The sequence below is a fragment of the Mirounga angustirostris genome, unplaced genomic scaffold (genome assembly GCF_029215605.1).
Source record: "Mirounga angustirostris isolate CCGP_5_RB_7025 unplaced genomic scaffold, mMirAng1.0.hap1 SCAF_3, whole genome shotgun sequence".
NCBI lineage: Eukaryota > Metazoa > Chordata > Mammalia > Carnivora > Phocidae > Mirounga > Mirounga angustirostris.
The window spans coordinates 144,491,524-144,510,969 of record NW_026991711.1 but is presented as its reverse complement, the minus strand read 5'-3'; the positions used below and the strand labels follow the sequence as shown (position 1 = coordinate 144,510,969).

The window sequence follows — 19,446 nt, the reverse complement described above, 5'->3', positions numbered from 1 at the left end:
GAACCAGCTATGTCTTAAAATTCAGATGTTTACTTATTTTATTTTTTATTTTTTAAAAATTTATTTGACAGAGCACAAGCAGGGGGAGCTGCAGGCAGAAGGAAAGGGAGAAGCAGACCCCCCCCCCCCATCAGAGCAGGGAGCCTGACACGGGGCTTGATCCCAGGACCCTGAGATCATGACCTGAGCTGAAGGCAGCCGCTTAACTGACTGAGCCACCCAGGTGCCCCTCAGATGTTTACTAATTTTAGAAAGCTAATGGGGGGCATGTATTATATGTGTATGTAACTGCATAATGAGCCTCAGTAGCATCCCATAATCAAATATTAATATTTCTGAATGAAACATAAAGAATATCCAAGCTAAGTGGGATAAATAAAGACTTAAAATCTCATTGTCAGTTTGGCTTTAGTTTTGCTACAAAATGAGGTCAGCTCAGGTTTTGCTCCCAAATGATTTAAGAAAAAATGTGCAATTTTCAGAGCTTTGGGGATTTTGCAATTGCAAATGAGAGATTCTAAACCTATATCTACATGGCTTGTTCCCTTATATTTTTTTCTGATCTTTATTCAGTGATTATTTATTGAGTGGTCAGGGAAGATCTCTTTGTAGAACCAGTCTAGCATGTAGAAAGTGTCCAGTTAACAATTATTGAAGGAAGGAATGAAGCTTAAATCCTTTTTTGCTCAAATATGTGCTATTTAGAAGAGTGTGTTTAAGAATAACCAGTTTAAGAATAACCATTGTCAAAAACAAAATATTATTTGATTGGGGCACCTGGGTGGCTCAGTCGTTAAGCGTCTGCCTTCGGCTCAGGTCATGATCCTAGGGTCCTGGGATCGTGCCCCGCATCGGGCTCCCTGCTCAGCAGGAAGCCTGCTTCTCCCTCTCACACTCCCCCTGCTTGTGTTCCTTCTCTCGCTGTGTCTCTCTCTGTCAAATAAATAAATTTAAAAAAAAATATTATTTGATTAGTGATAGTTCAAACACATTAATATTCAGAATAGCAGAAATTCTTGATGGGGATGAGTCATCTGCGGACACAAAACCCATTATCTACTCTAGTGCTGGGTAGCCTAATCGGTTGGAACCTGTTTCATTGATCTGTTATTGATTTGGCAGGTAACTTGAAACCCCTTTTTAGAATAACTCGATCCTTTTCTGATCACCCTGTGTCTTAGAGTATTTCAAGTAACTGATCAAGGATATTGCCACTATTTTAATCTAATTAAAATGGAAAAATTTAATATTTCTATCCATTTTAAGTATCACTTATAAAATTGAAAATACAAGTGAATAATTCTTATTAAAACCACCTGAAATTTTAATATCCATTATATGCCTTATATAAAGGAACTTATTTCTCTCTAAAGAAAATGTAATAAAAGTGCTGTCGTGTTATTTGTCTTAGTTTTGGTTGGATATCCACAGGAGACAGGTATGAGTAGAATTATTGGAGTACTACTTTTCCCAGTGGTACTCCAGCAGAAAAGATTTTATATGCTTTTAGAAAAGAATCATTTTTCTCTTCTTTTGTGCTTTGAGACCATAATTTTATTTAAGTTGCTAATCTGTTTTTGGAGGCTACATAATAAATTGTTTAACATTTACAGTCAATCAGATTTATAATTGGTATGACTTTTCAGAGCATTGGAAAAATTGAATTTAAGAAAATGAGAAAACGGAAATGTTATTGGAGTTCTACTGTATTTTAAAAAGTTGGCCCCCTGATCTACAGACTGAAATCATTCTTCAATTATGAATTTTTATTGCTTTTCTCTCCCGGACTAGATAGAGCAGATGTGATTTTATTTTTTATTTCACATTATGGGGAGTGCATTCTTTGGGTTTTATGGAGGGGATTTTATTTATTGTAGTGATACTCAAGTAGCATAAGAAAATGCTATTTTAAATACAAGCGGCAATTTACTTGCAGCCTTAAACTTAGCAAACACACCCTTAGGTAGTCCGTATTTTTGAAGGTCTTTACTGGATCACAGTGGCTTATATTCAGCAGTGCTAGTAAATGAAATGAACATGGATGCCGTTTCTGCCACAGACACAGGTGGACATCTTGGTAGCAAGCCTCATGTGGTGTGACACATGGCACCACCCAACATGGGGGCAGAGAGCATGCAGCTTGAGCTAGGAGTCCTTTTATGGATACTTGGTTGTAGATTTGTGCTTTTTCTATGGGACAGCCATTATTCAAGACATTTACATGGTATGGTGTTTTTTACTAAATGTTTGTTATTTCTTAAAACAGTCAGGCCCCGACTAGCACAACCTCTTCGGGAGCCAAAGTCCCTGCACCCCGCCCCTTGCTATCTATATAAATGATATTTTTGACTCTGTCCTTTATAATGTTGGCACCCTGTGCATATTAGATGTAATCAGGGCTGAAAGGAAACTTGAATCCATCTGGAAGCAATAAACTTTTCTAAAAGACTGCACAGTGTTATTTAATCCTGTGACTTCTTACTGTGAGTGAAATTAAGGTTTGATGCAGTTGTGTCACATCGTATTGGTATCAAATTTATCTTTCTAAAAAAAAAAAACCTGACAGTAGTAGAACAGCGCAGAGGAGATGGCTTGCTGTAATCCCATAAGCTATTTTGCTTTGATTACATGTTATATCGTGTAGCTAAATATATAACATGCTTGATCTAGAATGTTTTTCTCCAAAATTTTTACACTCTCAGGTAGCAGTTTCTTTTACCTTTAATTTTGCCTTTTTATTGTTGTACTATCTGGTAGAAAATATAGTAGGAGGAAATGCATGGAGGAGAAACTATTTTAAAACTCTTTAATTAGGAACACATTTGCATTAAATACTATAGATGTAGAACACGGAGGTCAAACATTGAGCTTATTTGCATATTGGACTCTGAATCACTTTAAGATTTTTCAGGAAAAAAAAAATTAACTTCTAACTTCTACTCCAAAATAGTTTAAAAATTTTTTTACTTCAAGTATCGGGTAGAGGATCATATTTTGTGTGAATAGAAGCCTAGGTGGTATCTACTGACTAGCATAATTTATAGTGTTTGTGTGTGTGTTTACTAAGACTTAAACTTGTTCTTTACATTTTGCTTACATCCAACTGAAAATAAATGAGGAAATCTGACTACATTTTATAGGTAATTTCATTGTAATTTTTTTTTTCTTAGTGAATCAATTCTCACTGGATTTACTTAGCCAAAGTTTTTGAATGCCAAAAACAAAACAGAAACCAAATATGTTTGTCAACTATTTGCTTTTAATGGTGAAAATGAAATAAAGGCCATATCCCCCATGTGCCTAGCATATTAAAAATAAACATGAACTTTGTCTTGAAAATTAGTTGGTATTTTTAATAAAACCATGATAAGCTATATTAAAATTGTGTATCACTTTTGCTTTGTCTCCACTGAATCTAGGGCCTACAAATCCTTATCAAATGAATAAAGGTTTACCAATATTTTTAGAAAATCTCAGATTATGTGTATTTGTTTTTTTATTGACATGTAATTGACATAGAACATAGAAATTTCAGGTGTAGGACATAATGATTGGATATTTGTATATATCCTGAAAGGATCACCAGAGTAAGTTTAGTTAATGTCCACCACCATACATAGTTACACACTTTTTCTCTTATGAGAACTTTCAAGGTCTACTCTCAGCAACTTTCAGATATGCAGTATAGGATTACTATAGTCACCACGCTATACCTTATCTCTCCATGACTTATAACTGGAAGTTTATACCATTTGGCCCCCTTTCCCCCATTTTGCCCCCCCCCCCCACCTCTGGTAATCATCAGTCTGTTCCTTGTGTCTATGAGCTCAATTTTGTTTTTGTTTTTTAAATTCCACATGTAAGTGGGATCATGTGGTATTTCTGTCGTTGATATTTCCTTTCTCAGCACAGTGCCCTCAGGGTCCATCCATGTTGTCACAAAAGCCAAGATTTTTTATTTTTATGGCTGAACAATATTCTATGTGTGTGTATCACATTTTCTTTATAGTCATCCATCTATGGACATTTAGGTTGTGTCCATATCTTGGCTATCTTAAATACACAAAAACAAATGTGTATTTGTTTTAAGTTTGCTTTTGTACAGTTAGTGTATGTAGTTTCTGGCAATTTCTCTTTATCTTCCCTTCCTCCCACACAGGCAGTGATTCCTTGACTACAGGGGTGCCATTTCTGGCATCAGGAAAGTAGACTGATTTTAAGTACAGATTTTCTGGAGGCTGATCAGGTGAATCTCTTCCAGGCCATTTCTGGATGGTCAGGATTGTGGCATTCTATTCCTGAGCTGTCTTGGCTCCTCAGATGAACTCCTTCCTCTCTGGTACTAGGATGGGTCTCTTCATCAAGTAAAAATAACTACTTAGTCTCTTGTGTAATGGCTCTATTCCCTTCCAACAACACAGAGCCGCACTTGCTAAGTTCAGTTACCCTGGACTCTGAGTAGTTATTCTGAATATTTTCTTGTTATCTTGGGAGCAAATAATGACCGTCTTGAAGGTAAACCTGAATGGGGGTGGTAATAAAAGTGAGCCTCTTAGTGTCTCTCAGTAGCAAACCCATCAGATTATCTGGAGGGCTATGTGATAGCTTCATTGTGACGACCGTGAGGTAATGGGGGATCTGATCTGCACAGTAGGGCGTTGATTGATAGTAATGGCAGAGGTGAAAGCAAAGTTGGTGTGACAATCTTTGAGCTCCTCAGAAGAAAAAAGTGTCTGGGAGTTGAAATATAAGGGCCTTTACCAAGCAGAAGGTCCAGACCCAGGCTTTTTTAAGGCACTGGCAACAGAAGCTATCACTCTGGCTCAGTTATATATAGTCTATTCCCAAAGCCCAGCAAGTTCCAGACGATGAAAGATGAAAAACTCCTTAACTTTTGTTCTCATAGAAACAGTTGTCCATGGAGATTGTCAAATTCATATTAGCATTTAAAAAAATTTTTTATTTGAAGTCGATTTAACTAACATACTGTATTAGTTTCAGAGGTAGAATTTAGTGATTCATCAGTTGCATACAATACCCAGTGCTCATTACTTCAAGTGCCCTCCTTAATGCCCATCACCCAGTTACCCCACCCACCCACTTCACGTCCAGCAACCCTCAGTTTATTTCCTGTAGTAAAGAGTCTCTTATGGTTTGCCTCCCTCTGTTTTCATCTTATTTTTCCTTCCCTTCCCCTGTGTTCGTCTGTTTTGTTTCTTAAATTCCACATATGAGTGAAATCATACGGTATTTGTCTTTCTCTGACTGACTTATTTCACTTAGCATAATACCCTCTAGTTCTATCCACATCCTTGAAAATGGCTAGATTTCATTTTTTTGATGGCTGAGTAATATTCCATTGTATATTTATATACCACATCTTCTTTATCCATTCATCTGTCAATGGACACTGGTGTCTTTCCAGAGTTTGGCTATTGTGGCATTGCTGCTATAAACATTGGGGTGCACGTGCCCCTTCGAATCACTATGTATCCTTTGGATAAATACCTAGTAGTATAATTGCTGGGTCATAGGGTAGCTCTATTTTTAACTTTTTGAGGAACCTCCATACTGTTTTCCAGAGTGACTTTAACGTACACACAAAAGTGCCTGGAATATAGCAGGTGTTCAAATATGTTGAAATAATAAACTTTTGGGCTTAGCCTAAACTATTACAGTCTCGTCTTTAGCCCCTCCCCCCATTACCATTTTTGAACCGTCATTTAGTTAGTATGAAAAAAAATATAAAGTTCTTAAAAGGCTTTGAAAGACCTTTGTGCCTTCATACTCTGGTAGGTTAGGAATTTCTGATATGTGACTGAATCTCAACTGCGTACCGGGCCACGGGATCTCAGAGGGACTGGGAAATGAAGGATGTTTGTTAATGTGCTTTGATAGATGGTTAATGTTTGAAAAGACTGGAGTCAAGAAGACCTTCCATTTGCTGGAAAATGAAGGAGCAAAGGTTTAGAGGTTGAAGTGCATACAGTATGATTGAGATATTATCTGACTGATGGTAAAGATAGTCAATGACAAACTTTTATTGGAAGTCAAGCCTGTGTCTGAAGCATAGAGCTGGGTGCTAGGATACAGAGATTAGAGACGAGGAGGACAATTAAGATACTGTTGAAGTGATTTTCTGAGAATAGAAAAAGGAAGACCAATTACCATACTTCTGAGGTTTAAGGGGTATCTGCACAAAGGCCATCCGGAGTGATGTATATAAACTGTATATCACATGAACTGATACACATACCTGAACTGATAATGCCCCCCAAATGACTAGAGTATGAGGTTAAGATGAATCAAGGCCCTATTTTATTTATTTTTATTTATTTTAATTTTATTATATTAGTCACCATACATTGCATCATTAGTTTTTGATATCAAGGCCCTATTTTATATTGGTGCCATTTATAAATGTTTTTCCTAGGGAATTGAGACGGAAGTGGAGATATAGAATACAGACAGAGGCAAATATCTAAGTAGATCATAAAGTTGAGGAATAAATAGTCCCAATGAAAGGAGCACATTAGTGCTCCTACGGAAGTGAAAATGACCAAACCCAATCACATTGCATGATAAGGTCTGCTTTAGAATGGGATCAATGAATATGAAATATAGAATATGAAATTTTGAAATGTACTTTTATTTTGCTAGGTTTCAGATGTAATAAGGACTCGAAGCAGAGTCTAAAAATAATCTAGTATTTTAGATATTTGATTCAAGGTGATTAAAGATGAAATGCATGAATCATGCCATCTTTAGGCTACATTTTCTTGAGGTTAGACCTATGCTCACCATACTACAGACCAGGGGTTCTTGAGCTTTTCAGTCTCAGGATCACTTTACAGTCTGAAATTATTGAAAACCACAAAGAGCTTTTGTTTATATAAATTATACTCATTGGTACTTACTAGGACTTAGACATTTAAAGTATTTATTAAATATAACAGTAATAAATCCATTGCATTTTAGCATAAAATATTTTAAGAATATTTTCTAAAATAAACTTCATTATCTTAGATTTTTTTCAAATGTCTTTAATAGAAAACTTAGTTGACTTTAATAAAATGCTTAATATAAGGCAGCTGAGTTTTCAAGATTGTGCTTACATTCAATCTGCTGTGAATATGTTGTTTTGGTTAAAGTTTATAAGGAAAATCCATTTTCACATAGATGTGTATTTGGAAGAAAAGTATTTTAATGTTTTCAGATAATTGTGGCTATTCTTCTTTGAAACTACAACAGAACTTAAGTGCCAATTTATTAAGGTTAGTGACAATCTTGAATCTGGAAACATTCTAATGAACCTTTGTAGTCTATTTGAAAATTTATTGATCTTTCTTGCACTTTGAATGAATCTTTTACTCATGCATGATTTTATAACATCCTGCACTGGTTATATGGAAAATTTGGTGTATGTACTAAGTTAAATAGAGCTGCCAGATGTTGACACATTATATTACCCAATATTTAAAAAATATCAGATATATTAATATGACCACCAGTCTCATGAGAACATTCTTGTATAGGAGAGCTGTCAAGCTCATTGTCATAGATACAGGTTTTGTAAAATTTTCATTTTTGCTCTAAAGCTTGAATTTTGTCATTAGTACAACAAACATTTTTAGTTGTTTTTCTTGAGTGACTGGCTCACTTTGCTCATTTCCCAGAAAATGTTTGCCAAATACTTCTGAATACCATAGTCTGTCTGCCAGTCGATCTTTGAAGTAAAAATAGTCTTCCACAAAACCAGCTAGTTCAACTGCAACTCAAATTGTATACGTGCTTTTCTTGGAGAGAATCCTCACTTTCATTTGTAGCAGAACTGCTTTATGCATATTTCCCATTTCATCTCACATAATATTAAAAAGAAATGTAGTCCAGGGTAGAGATTTTTATTTACTTTTATTTACTTATTGTTAATATTTCAGAGAGCGAGCGGTATGTGCCTGCATTCATGGGTAGAGGGAAAGGGAAAGACTCATGCAGATTCCCTGCTGAGCGCAGTTCCTCACTCTGGGCTCAAACTCATGACCCTGAGATCATGACCTGACCTGAAATCAGGAGTCGGAGCTTAACCCACTGAGCCACCCAGTTGCCCCCCAGGGTAGAGATTTTTAAAAAATTTTTTCATCCAGGGCAGTTAAGCAAAATGGACCTTTTTATTTTTAAACTGGGAGTTCAAGGTTTGGTGAAGAATGCAAGAATTACTGGTAAAAGATAGTGTCACTGCCTTGATTCATGCTGACACCAGAGTTTCTGCCACTTTTGCACCTTCAGTGCAAATGCCAACGTGGTGAAAAAGGCAACTAGTGGGGTGCCTGGGTGGCTCAGTCGGTTAGGCGTCTGCCTTTGGCTCGGGTCATGATCCCAGGATCTTGGGATCGACTCCCACATTGGGCTCCCTGCTCAGCAGGAGCCTGTTTCTCCCTCTCCCTGACGCTCCCCCTGCTTGTGCTCTCTCTCTCTCTGTCAAATAAATAAATAAATCTTAAAAAAAAGAAAAAGAAAAAGGCAACTAGCATGTTTAATAGTATTATAAAAATCATTTTGACCTTGTAGAACCTCTGAGACTCTACCCTGAGAACTGCTGATGGGTGTTTTGGTTTAAGTGTTGAAATGATTGACCTAATTTGCCAGTTTCTCCTGATGATTTATTTGTATGTATAAAATAACAGAAGTATAGACATACCTTTTTATAATGGTAGAGATTTAGGGGAAAACTGATTTCTACAAGCTCGCCAAGATATAAGTTACATATGAAGGTAAAGCTTTAGAACAGAAAATTGTCTGTGATTGGAAGTTAACCTGAATTTTCAATTTTATGCTTTTTTAAAGTATCAGTTTTATGTGGTGTTCATGATTGATTAAACAGACCAAGTAATTTAAAATTGCTAACATCACTTTGTATCTTAGACATTAAATGTTGTTTTGAATAAGGAATTACGTGTCGTCTGTGTTTCAAATCTGCAAACCAAAGGCATACTTTTATTTTTTTGACTGATGAGTTCATTTTGGACTTCTTAAAAGAAATACCTAAGTATCTCCGTGCTTAAATTCTTAAAAGTATCTAAGCTGTTTACACTTGATAAAAATAAGTAGAAAAAACTGCCGACTGAAATTGAGCATTAATTTTTTATTTGGTGTGATAAAAATGTGAGTTTTGGATATTGGATTGGCAGTTTCTGTTTCTCCCTGTAAATGATAAGTTAAAAATGTCCTGTATAATTTTTTTTTACTAGATAAGAATGCTATTTCTTGTCGCTCTTGATATGTGTACGTATTTAGAAACTTTCTCGGCTAACAAATGTTATGTCATAATTCCTGAGGATAGTAATGCATTGTGAGGGCTTTTCAGTAGACTACAGGAGCAGCCCTATTTGTTTAAACCCTGGTTTAACCTGATTATTAACAATTAAATTGTGTTTTCTTCTTACAATTAAAGTGTATTCAAATTTATTGGTCCCCTGCTTCATAGATTTATCTCAGTATGTGGTGTATTCAAACAGAATTTTGTATTTTTAATTAGGGGATTAGATAAGTAATTCTGAAGAGCCAAAAAAAAAAATTGTTAGACATCACATTGCTTAACCATCTAATATAGCATAAGCGTGTGTATACACTATGTTGTGGGAGCCATCTATCAGGCAGACCTGTTTTTCAGGCAGTATTTTAAAGAGTGGACATGTGCAGAAACTGTGAGCACAATTAGCGCCAGGCAGATAAATCCAGCTCTAATCCTGTTTACGGTCTGCATCAGACAGATGTGCCAAGATTGATTTAGACAAGCCCTAGGCTTACAGTAATATTTTTAAAAGTGCCATTCACTGTTCTATTTTTGTTAAACCTTTGTTAAATATTCTTAAGTGTTGCTGGTTTTACTCCTCTTGTTAACCACTGTAACCTACTCTGAGCAGGTCCTGCTTTGCTCTCATGGTGACGGGGTAACCTGCTAGGAGAGGTTATCTTTATTCCCTGTAATTAAATTGACTTTTCCCCCCAAGAAAATACAACAATAGGAAGTGGGTGCTGAATTAAATAAATAGCATGATATCCAATAGACATATACTTAAATCCCTTGCAAGAACAGATGGTCCCCAGTATCTCTGTAAGTAATGTGAGAGGACAGTTAATGTTCTGAAACAACTAGCTATAACCAATATGATACTAATGAACCAATAGATTTCAAATAATAAACCACATGCCACAAAGAAAAATTCTATGTCATCTGTAAGGTTTATGTTTTCATAACCTGAAAAAAAGTATACAGAGGATTTCCATATTTTTATCTACTGTTATCAGATATTATTTTATGGATGGAGTTTTATTCCACATTTTTCACCAATAAAGTGATCTCTTAACATTAAGGTAAAATTAAAGTTGCATTTAAAATACATGCCCCAAAGTTTTGTTCCTTTTTTTTTTTTTTTAACTCCTCTTGTACATGCTGTCTGCCTGTGTTCTGTTGTACGTGGAAATGTGGCTTTTGCATACAGTTGTGAAAACACTTGCTTTTATTTGTGGTGGAAATTGGTTGTATTATAACAGCAGTGGCTAGCATGCAGATCCAAGTAGCTCTCTTGTGGATGAAAATTTAAGCAGAGATACAGGACCAAAATTTTTTTAGTGTTTATAAATTTAAAAGCAGTATTTTTTCTGGTTGACAGGGAGAATAAAGTGAGTCTGAATTATTCTTAAGATATTACTACAAAAGGGTATAGAGAAGTGGTCGATTTTATAGACCCATAGCAATAGTCTTCTCTCTCAGAATGGTTTTTTCCCCTTTAATCTCGTTTCTCATAAATATTTGTGTATTCTAAGTGTGTCCCAAAGAGTAAGTGTTTTGGAGTGGGGATTGAGGAGACACAATGACCTTGGATTTTTCAGTTTATCCTATCAGATGATCTCCAGAACCTTCAGCCTTCACTGGGGGGTTAGCCTCAGGGTTTTCCACCTAGAAACCTGAGGAACCTTTAGCCTTCGCTCTCTTTCAAGTCCGGGAAACCAGTGTTCCGCTGTCCCACAGAGCCAGCTGGTCTACTGCTCTATCTTAAGAACTTCAAAAACAAAGACCTAGAAAAGCACCACCTAATCTGATACCTGATTAGTCTGATTAAACAATAGTTAGGCAGTTCCAAGCCTTTAAATAAAAACAGTTTAAATTCAAGTTCACAGAATTCTAACAAGTTTTATTCCTGAGGACCATATTCAGAATGAAAAAACAGTTTTCTGTAAAAGCTGTAATACTATACACATCTTCAAGTGTTAGGAAACAGTTATATTCAAAATTAAATGAATCCCATTTTAGAAAACGGGGTGGATTTACTTTCGTAAATGATTAACACTGCAGAAATAACAGATCAGAAATTCTACGTAGGGAACTGGTACCTGAGAGATTGATAGAGCTGCTGAGAAAAAGGGTGAAGAACAATCGTCTATTGTTAGAAATTTGTTAAGTTTTATTCACAGATCAATTATCCTTCTTCTCCTTTCAAATAAAAGGTAAACGTTTGCTCTGAACCTGTAGGTCTTTCTTTTAGTCTCTTCTTGTCACTTCAGCAAAGAGACCATTCACTTAAAAACCCCAAATTTGAATCTGTGGGCAAATGCAGGAAAAGAGATGAGAAGCCTGAGCAAGGAAAGCAGGAACTAGGAATCAGAGTTACAGGGGTTCTGAGAATGTTCACTCTGTGAGCTCCTGGTTGCTACAATCTCACTTCCCATTTCTCCGAAGGGCACTTCAGTCTCTGATCAAGTACTGCTCTGTTAAGGGACACATTCATTGTCTTGCTGGTAGAGACACAATGACAGTTTGCCTGGTGTTTTAGGTTTCACTAGATTTAAAAAATGGGTCCAGAGGGTCAGATGAGGTGTTTATATTGGCCCAGTGTTCTTAAGGAGTTTGGTTAAGAACCCCCAAAGTGCTTGGATTGAAATCTTGGGTCTGCCCCTACCAGATGTATAACCATGGACAAGTTACTTAAGCTGTCTGTCCTGAATTTCTTTTAATTTAGGAAACCGCATCCGCTTCATAGGGTTGCTGTGAGGATTAAACAAGATAATAGATGTAAAGGGCTTAGGGCGATGTCTGGCATAGAGCATGTGCTCAGTAAATATTAGCTATCCTTTTAAGGGAATGGAATTTTAAAAAAACAACTAACATGATTAGGAACTATTTAAGGATGAGCAAAGGAAACCATCTTCTTCAATTGATTACAGAAATATTCTCATTGTAGAAAAATTAGAAATTCATATATGCAAACTAAATCACAATCTGTTCCAAGTTTTTATATGCATATTCACATATAAGTGCATGTGAAAATATATACACGTACATGATGTATTCAATAAATATATACAAAACAGTAATGGAAATATGCTGTGCTATTTTAGACACCTTTCTAGTCCGATTTCTCCATTTTAATGGCTGAATAGCATTTTATTATATGAATAGATTTTATAGAACCAATACTATTACTCATTTAGTTTGTTTCTCAGTTTCATGCAAATAATGCTTGGGGAAGCATTCCTTTAGCTAAATTGTGCATATTATTTATTCCCTTAGGGTACATTCCTGAAAGTAAATTGCTGGACCAAAAATAGGTGTATTTTAAAGCATTTTTCCTTTTCTACATTTTAAAAAGATAATAAATGTAATGCTGATTACAGAGAGGGAAGTTATGGAGGTTTATAGGAAAAAATTAATCTCTTATATCCACATATTTCTCTCTAATAGGTAACCAGTATTAAGTTTGTTGTATGTTCTCTACTTGAGTTTGTTTTTCCTTTTTAATGAAAGTGAGATTAAATCCCTCCGATTACTTTGTACCTTGCTTTTATTCTACTTCTTCATATCTCTTGCCATGAATGTCTCTAGAGTTCTGACTTGCTATTTATGAGCTGCAGAAAACTATGATTCAACCATTCTCCTATTGAAGAACAGGAACATTGCTTTAAATATTTGTTATTATAAACACTGCTGCAATTAACATTTTGAAATCTTTTGATACATATTCCCAACTTGTTCTCCAGCAGTTACCATTTTTGCATTCCCACCAGTGCTGGGATTGGTTCCTTTTACCCCTACCATCCCCGAGCATGTTTTTGATCTTGTGCCAGTCTAAAAGGCAAAAACTGGTATCTTGTTGTTTTAATTTGCATTTCTTTGATTACTAATTAGATTGAACTTTCTCATATGTCTATTGGTCAATTTGCATTTCTTCTTTTGTGAAATGCCTGCTTGGGTCTTTTATGTACTTTGCCACTAAAGTGTTCTGTTTCTTGATTAAATAGATTATTTAACTGTCATGTGTTGCAGTTATTTCTGCCCCGTTGGCTTCTGCTTGTGACATCAATTTATGGTTCTTTAGGTCTTTATAGGCGATGGAATAATTTTTTTCTTTCTTTATTGAAGAATAATTAACATACGGTGTTTTATTAGTTTCAGGTAGGCATTGAATAATTTCTATGTGAAGTATCTCAGTCTCTGTATGTCTGCTTTACTATCTCAGTCTCTGTATGTCTGCTTTACTGTCACTCTTAGGGCTTTACTAATTTATGGTTATACAAAGTTCTTTCTAATCTAGAAATACTGGTCTATATTATGAAATAGGGTTCTATTTCTTTTCCTTTTCAAAAGATCAACCCATTCTAAATCACCTTTTACTGAATATTTCCCATTGAGCTTAGATGCCACCATTATCCCATTAGTGACTTTTTAAATGTATGCAAGTTTCTTTGAACCATTCTTTTGTCTATTCCTAGATGTTTTAATTATTGCAGCTTTACAAAATATTAATATCTGATCAGGCATATACTCCCCCCTCATTACTGTACTTTTAAAACATTTTCTTCATTAATATAATACATTTATTACAAGAAGATTTGCAAATCATTTGATTAGGTTCCTTGCCCCTTACATCAAAGAAAATAACATTGAGATTTTGATTGGAATAGCATTATAAGTAGTTATTTAATACTGAGAATACTGGCATGGAAAAAATGTAATCTCAAAACTTAATAGGTCTCCATTTGTTCTGTTCTTTGTTTCTCGGTATGTTTGGGATTGCATTTTTCCCCCACACAAGTCCAGGATCATTTTGCTGAATTTATTCCTAGGTATAATATGCTATTTGGCATGGGATCTCTTTATCCCCATTCTGCCTTCTTCCTGGGTATTGATATATTTGTAACCAGCTTCCTTACTGGGTATTCTTATTAGATCTAGTGATTTTAAATAGATTCTTGTGGATTTTGCAAACATATTGTGATATCATCTGTAAAAAGTTATGATTCTAGTCTCCCTTCGGCCCCTTCCACCATTGTCTTTTCTTTTTCTTTCACATAGTATTGACTAGAATAATTGGGAATAGTAAGAGTGATAATAAGTATTCCTGTACTGTTTCCAGAAATTCTTCTGGTTTTTACTACTAAGTTGTATCTTGGATGTTGGTGTAGTATCTTTAAATTTTCAGTTTACAAGAGGCTTTAAATTAGAATAGTCATTGAATTGTTTACTGCCAAAGTAAAGCACACACAGGGTAAACAATTCAGATTATAATATAGATCTTCCAGTGAAAAGAGGACTTTATTTCATCCTTTCCATTTTTTTCTTTCCCTCAGTGGTTCTTGGTTTCCTTTCATCCTTCCTTGGAGCTCTTACTTATTGTATGTTATACTACATAAAAAAATTAAATTTGTGTGAGAGACAAGGTCATAATCAATATTACAAGATTAGCCTGAAAGGAGCACCTTTGACAAGCCTGCTTCCTTTCATCCTTGAAGGTAGTAGAAGGATGTAAGATCTCCTTGTCCCTCCCAAGTGTTGCCCGGACCCTGGCCATGTGTCCCTGGGTGACCGCGGAAGTGTGCCATACACAGACTTGAAGCCTGAGCTTTCTAAGGAAATGTCAGGCCCAACAAATTGCTTGGGGTTCACCTTATCCCACCACCAGAACACTGAGAAAAGGGCTTGTTTCTTTTTCCATGGTCTGTGTGCTTTAGGAACAGTCGGGCATAGTTTGCAGAATGGTTGGGAGAGGCCCACTCTGAGAATGCAGGGAAGCAACTTCCTTAGACACCTGAAGTCCTTGCTCCAATGGAGAAGAACGTGTCTGAGAAAGGACTAGGGGAGCTGAGGGAGGGCCTTGTGTGGCTGCTCTGCCCTGCGATTCTCTCTGCATCGGCTTCTATTGACTTTTTCTTCTCTTACCATAGGTCATTTTTTTCCTGCTTTCTTACATGCATTGTGATTTTTTTTTTTTTTTTAAGATGTATTTGAGAGAGGACGCGAGTGCAAGTGGAGGGGGGCAGAGGGAGAGAATCAGCAAGCAGACTCCCTGCTGAGTGCAGACCCTGACATGGGGCTCCATCTCATGACCCAGGAGATCATAACCTGAGCTGAAATAGCTGGATGCTCAACCGACTGAGCCACCCAGGCACCCCATGCATGCATTGTGATTTTTTAAAAATTATTTATTTATTTGAGAGAGAGAAAGCACGAGCTGGGGGTGGGGGAGGGAGGGGCCGAGGAAGAAGCAGGCCTTCGTGTAGGGCTCCATCCCAGGACTCCGAGAACATGACCTGTGCCAAAGACAGATGCTTAACCAACTGAGCCACTCAGGCGCCCTGCTTTTTTGATTGAGTGATTTTTGATTGAAGGAAAGAGATTGTGAATTTTGCTGTGTAAAGCATTGTTTTCTTTAGTTCTTAGGGTAGTTCTCTCTCCCTGGCCTCTCACATATGCCATATATACTCAGCTGAAGATTCAAGGGGGACCTCTGCAGAATTCACTTCCCTGCAGTTTTCTCCTCTCCAGTAATTGGCCTAGTGAACTCAGTCATTGTGGCTTTCCTGGACTCTTCCTTCCTGCTTCACCCACAGAGACAACCAGACTCCACCAGGGCTCCCTACTTACACGGTGGCCTAGAAACCCTCTGTAGGCAGTAGCCTGGGGTGCTCCTGGGGTACCTGTGTTTGCCCTCTCTCAGGGACCACTGGCCTGGGCTACCTCCATGTTTCATGTATCCTGCACACCATTTTAGTTATTTCAGGCAGAGAGTTAACCAGTCCCTGTGATTCTGTGTTGGCCAGGTTAGAAATTTTAGAAGTACTCTTGAAAAGTATAAAACACGCCGACTTTGAGAGTCCGTTGAAATGGTCTTTTACCATAAAACACGTTTTCTGACCTGTGGTTAAACACAGCCAGTAAAATTTCATGGCACTCTAAAATATAATCTGACTGTGGTAACATTCAGGTGGATTGATCTTTCTAGACTGGCAGGGATTCACAGTGTTTCATATAGGAATCTTACTGTGCTTCCTTTTTACACGTTTTACTTTACCTGGAATGTATGTATCCTTTTCCTTACCCTTTGCCTTTCATAATTGTTATAAACTCACTTCTGTTAGGGAATTGTCTTCTTCCCATTATTTTTTCCTGTCCCAATGAGGGCCAAGGAGCATCTTGCATAATGCTAATTTACTATTATTGAAATGTTGCTTTGTTTAAGTTCTTGAAATTCTTCTGTTGAATATCTTCAGGTTTTGAATGTCCTGGGACATCAATGTGACAGGGACTCAATGCCATTTTCTCTTTTTTCATTCTTGGGAAAACAGACCCAGTTTTTCTTTTCTTCCCTCCCCAACTCACACAGGGATTGACGACACAAAACACAATCAGTAAAATTGATAAAGATCTTGTGGGTTTTCACTTTTTGTTATTGATACATAGAAGAAACGGACACAATGATTTTGACTGGAAAACTTAATTTTTTTTCAGGTGACTCCAAGTATGATGTTCAATGTAAAGAAGAATTTATTGAAGTCAAGGACATATTCTCTGTCAAACTGAAACGACGTTATTCTGCTAAGCAGCAGGGAAATGGTACTTTATTAGGTATCACACTCTTCATTTGTTTGAAAAAGGACCAAAATAAATTAAAAGATTCTACGCTTGATCTTATTAATTTAAGTGAAGACCACTGTGACGTCTGGTTTAAACAATTCAAGAAAATTTTGGCAGGTAAGTACTCTTCATGGGAATTTTTACTGAGTCTAGTTTACTTGCTGTAGGGTATTAATCTGAACATGATACTGTATTTATGAGTACAACAATCCTTGATTATGTGAAAATAGTTTCTTTTTTTTCCTAGTTCGCTGAGTGTTTTTATCATGAAAATTGAATTTGGTATCTGCTTTTTCTACATAGGTGTGATGATCATATTTTTTTCCCCCTCATTCTGTTGATGTGGTGTATTACATTGATTTTGGTATGTTGAGCCATCCTTGCATTCCAGAAATAAATCCTACTTGATCATGGTATATAATCCTTTTAGTATGTTACTGAACTCGGTTTGCTAGTATTTTCTTGAGGGTTTTTATATCAATATTCATAAGCAATGTTGGTGTGTAGTTTTTCTGTTTTTGTTTTGTTTTTTCTTTTTTTTCCTTGTATCTTTTATCTGGCTTTTGGTATCAGGCTAAAGCTAGGCTCTTAGAATGAGTTGGGCAGTAATTCTTTTGAATGACCACTTCCATGAAGAAGCTTTGATAATCTGAAATAACACAGTTCTTAAGTAATTTAGTTCAGATGAATTGTTTTTGAAAGCATACTTATTTTTCTATTCCTGTCTCTTGAGCTTCTATTAGAATTATTTTCCTTCCACATATGTACTGATGGTAAGTGTATATGTACTGGGTGGCTTGAGGACAACAGTCTATAAGGGTTGATTTTTCTAAAGGTTAATATCCAGAGGACAGAGAATATATGTACTAAAAATATTATGATGAATTTAGTGTATCTGAAATTTCTAAATGACATTTATATTTTACATACTAAATAAAATGCATGAATACAAATATGCAATTTAGATTTCTAGAACATATCTAGTTAAAATATAATCAACTGAGTTTCAGGATTGATTTTTTTTTTTTTCTCATACATTTGTAAATCTTGTTTCCTTTCAGCCCATTTCTTTCTGTTTGCCAGATGGATCAGAGTAGAGGCAGCTGGTGTAGTTGATGGTGCAGTTTGGTGTAAGGTGACACAGGGCAGAGCGGGGTGCCAGATGAAGAGCAGCCACGTGATATTAGAAAGTTGCAGGCCAGGCATCATTGATCAAGAAGACTGAGGGCCCAAGCTGGCCAAGGGCAACCAACGGATAAGGTTATGCCCATAGACAGGAGCTGAAGTGACATATTAAAACTAGGAGACCCTGTTACTAAGTAACCCATGCTTCCTTGTTAGCTCCCCTGGGACCTTCAAGGCGAGCTGATTCTTTTAAGAAGGCAGGAAACGACAGAGGCCATAGTAGAGTTCATGTCTCTGGAAACAGTGAATATATATATTTAACTAAAAGCATTCCACTTTAACAGTGGGTTTTTTATAGTGTTTTATTTTAAATTCATGTGAGAAGAGATTCTAAAAAGTTTAAGTGAAAATGAAAAAATTAGTAAGTTCAGTAGAATTAAATTTCTTTGGGCAGGAGGTACTCATGAGACTCATGGTCTATAAAATAAGAAAGCCATTTGATTAGGAGAGGCAAAGCTCTTCCTTTTACTGAGGGTCTGAGAAAATTTTCTCCCATGGGGCTTATGAAGGGCTGGCAGAGTGACCTAAGAGGCAACTTGCTGCATGTATCTCACCCATAAAACCAATAATAAGCCAGAGGACCTCACAAGAAAGCTCAATTTAGTAAAAGCAATTTTATAGGAGTAGAGGGGCTTATTGAAACAAAACAGACCACATGTATAAACACACACACACACACACATACACACACACAAAACATTGCCCAAATATTTTTCCAGCTTAATGAATGATGTTTTGGTTTGGTCTAGGATTAAAATCTAGGAAAATTACAGAGATGAATAAATTTATGTATCTTTTAGGATGTAATCTTCAGGGAATGTTACTTTTTGTAATTTTGATTTTGAGAAGAGTTGGAAAAAACCAAAAAAAATGATTTTGATAAGAGTTGGAGATTGTGAAATATATGAGGTCATATTCTCTGGCAAGTTTCCTGCAGGACAGTGATTTTTCTGATTCAAACAAAAAGACTGACAGTTGAAATCAACCAATGCAAACAAACAAAACAGGGTTGAAATCCTCTAATAAAGGAACCCAACCAAGATGGTCTGAATGAATGACTTTGCCCCCAAGTGGCCTTAGCAGGTCTTGTAGGAGGAGCCAATTCCTCCTCATCTCCATGCCCTACAGAGACATTCCTGTGTCGATTTCATTATATACAAATGCATGGTTACAACTCCAAATCTCTCTACCAAACTTTATATTATACCAACATTTCCTTTTTAAGGTTACAGTTTTAGAACATTTTTCTTGAGATATATATATTTTTTACGCTTGCAAATCCATGTGTGTTCATTAAAGTGCCTATCAACTGATGGGGCGCCTGGGTGGCTCAGTCGTTGAGCGTCTGC

General features: G+C 36.4%; 1 protein-coding gene across 1 annotated transcript in view; it reads left to right on the top strand.

The window, feature by feature from the left end:
- CERKL (ceramide kinase like) overlaps nt 1-19,446 on the top strand; it is a 110,694-nt gene that overhangs the window by 24,756 nt on the left and 66,492 nt on the right. The window contains exon 2 of the mRNA XM_045867489.1: nt 16,787-17,029. Coding sequence (XP_045723445.1) covers nt 16,787-17,029 — 243 coding nt within the window. The remainder of the gene's footprint in view (nt 1-16,786; nt 17,030-19,446) is intronic.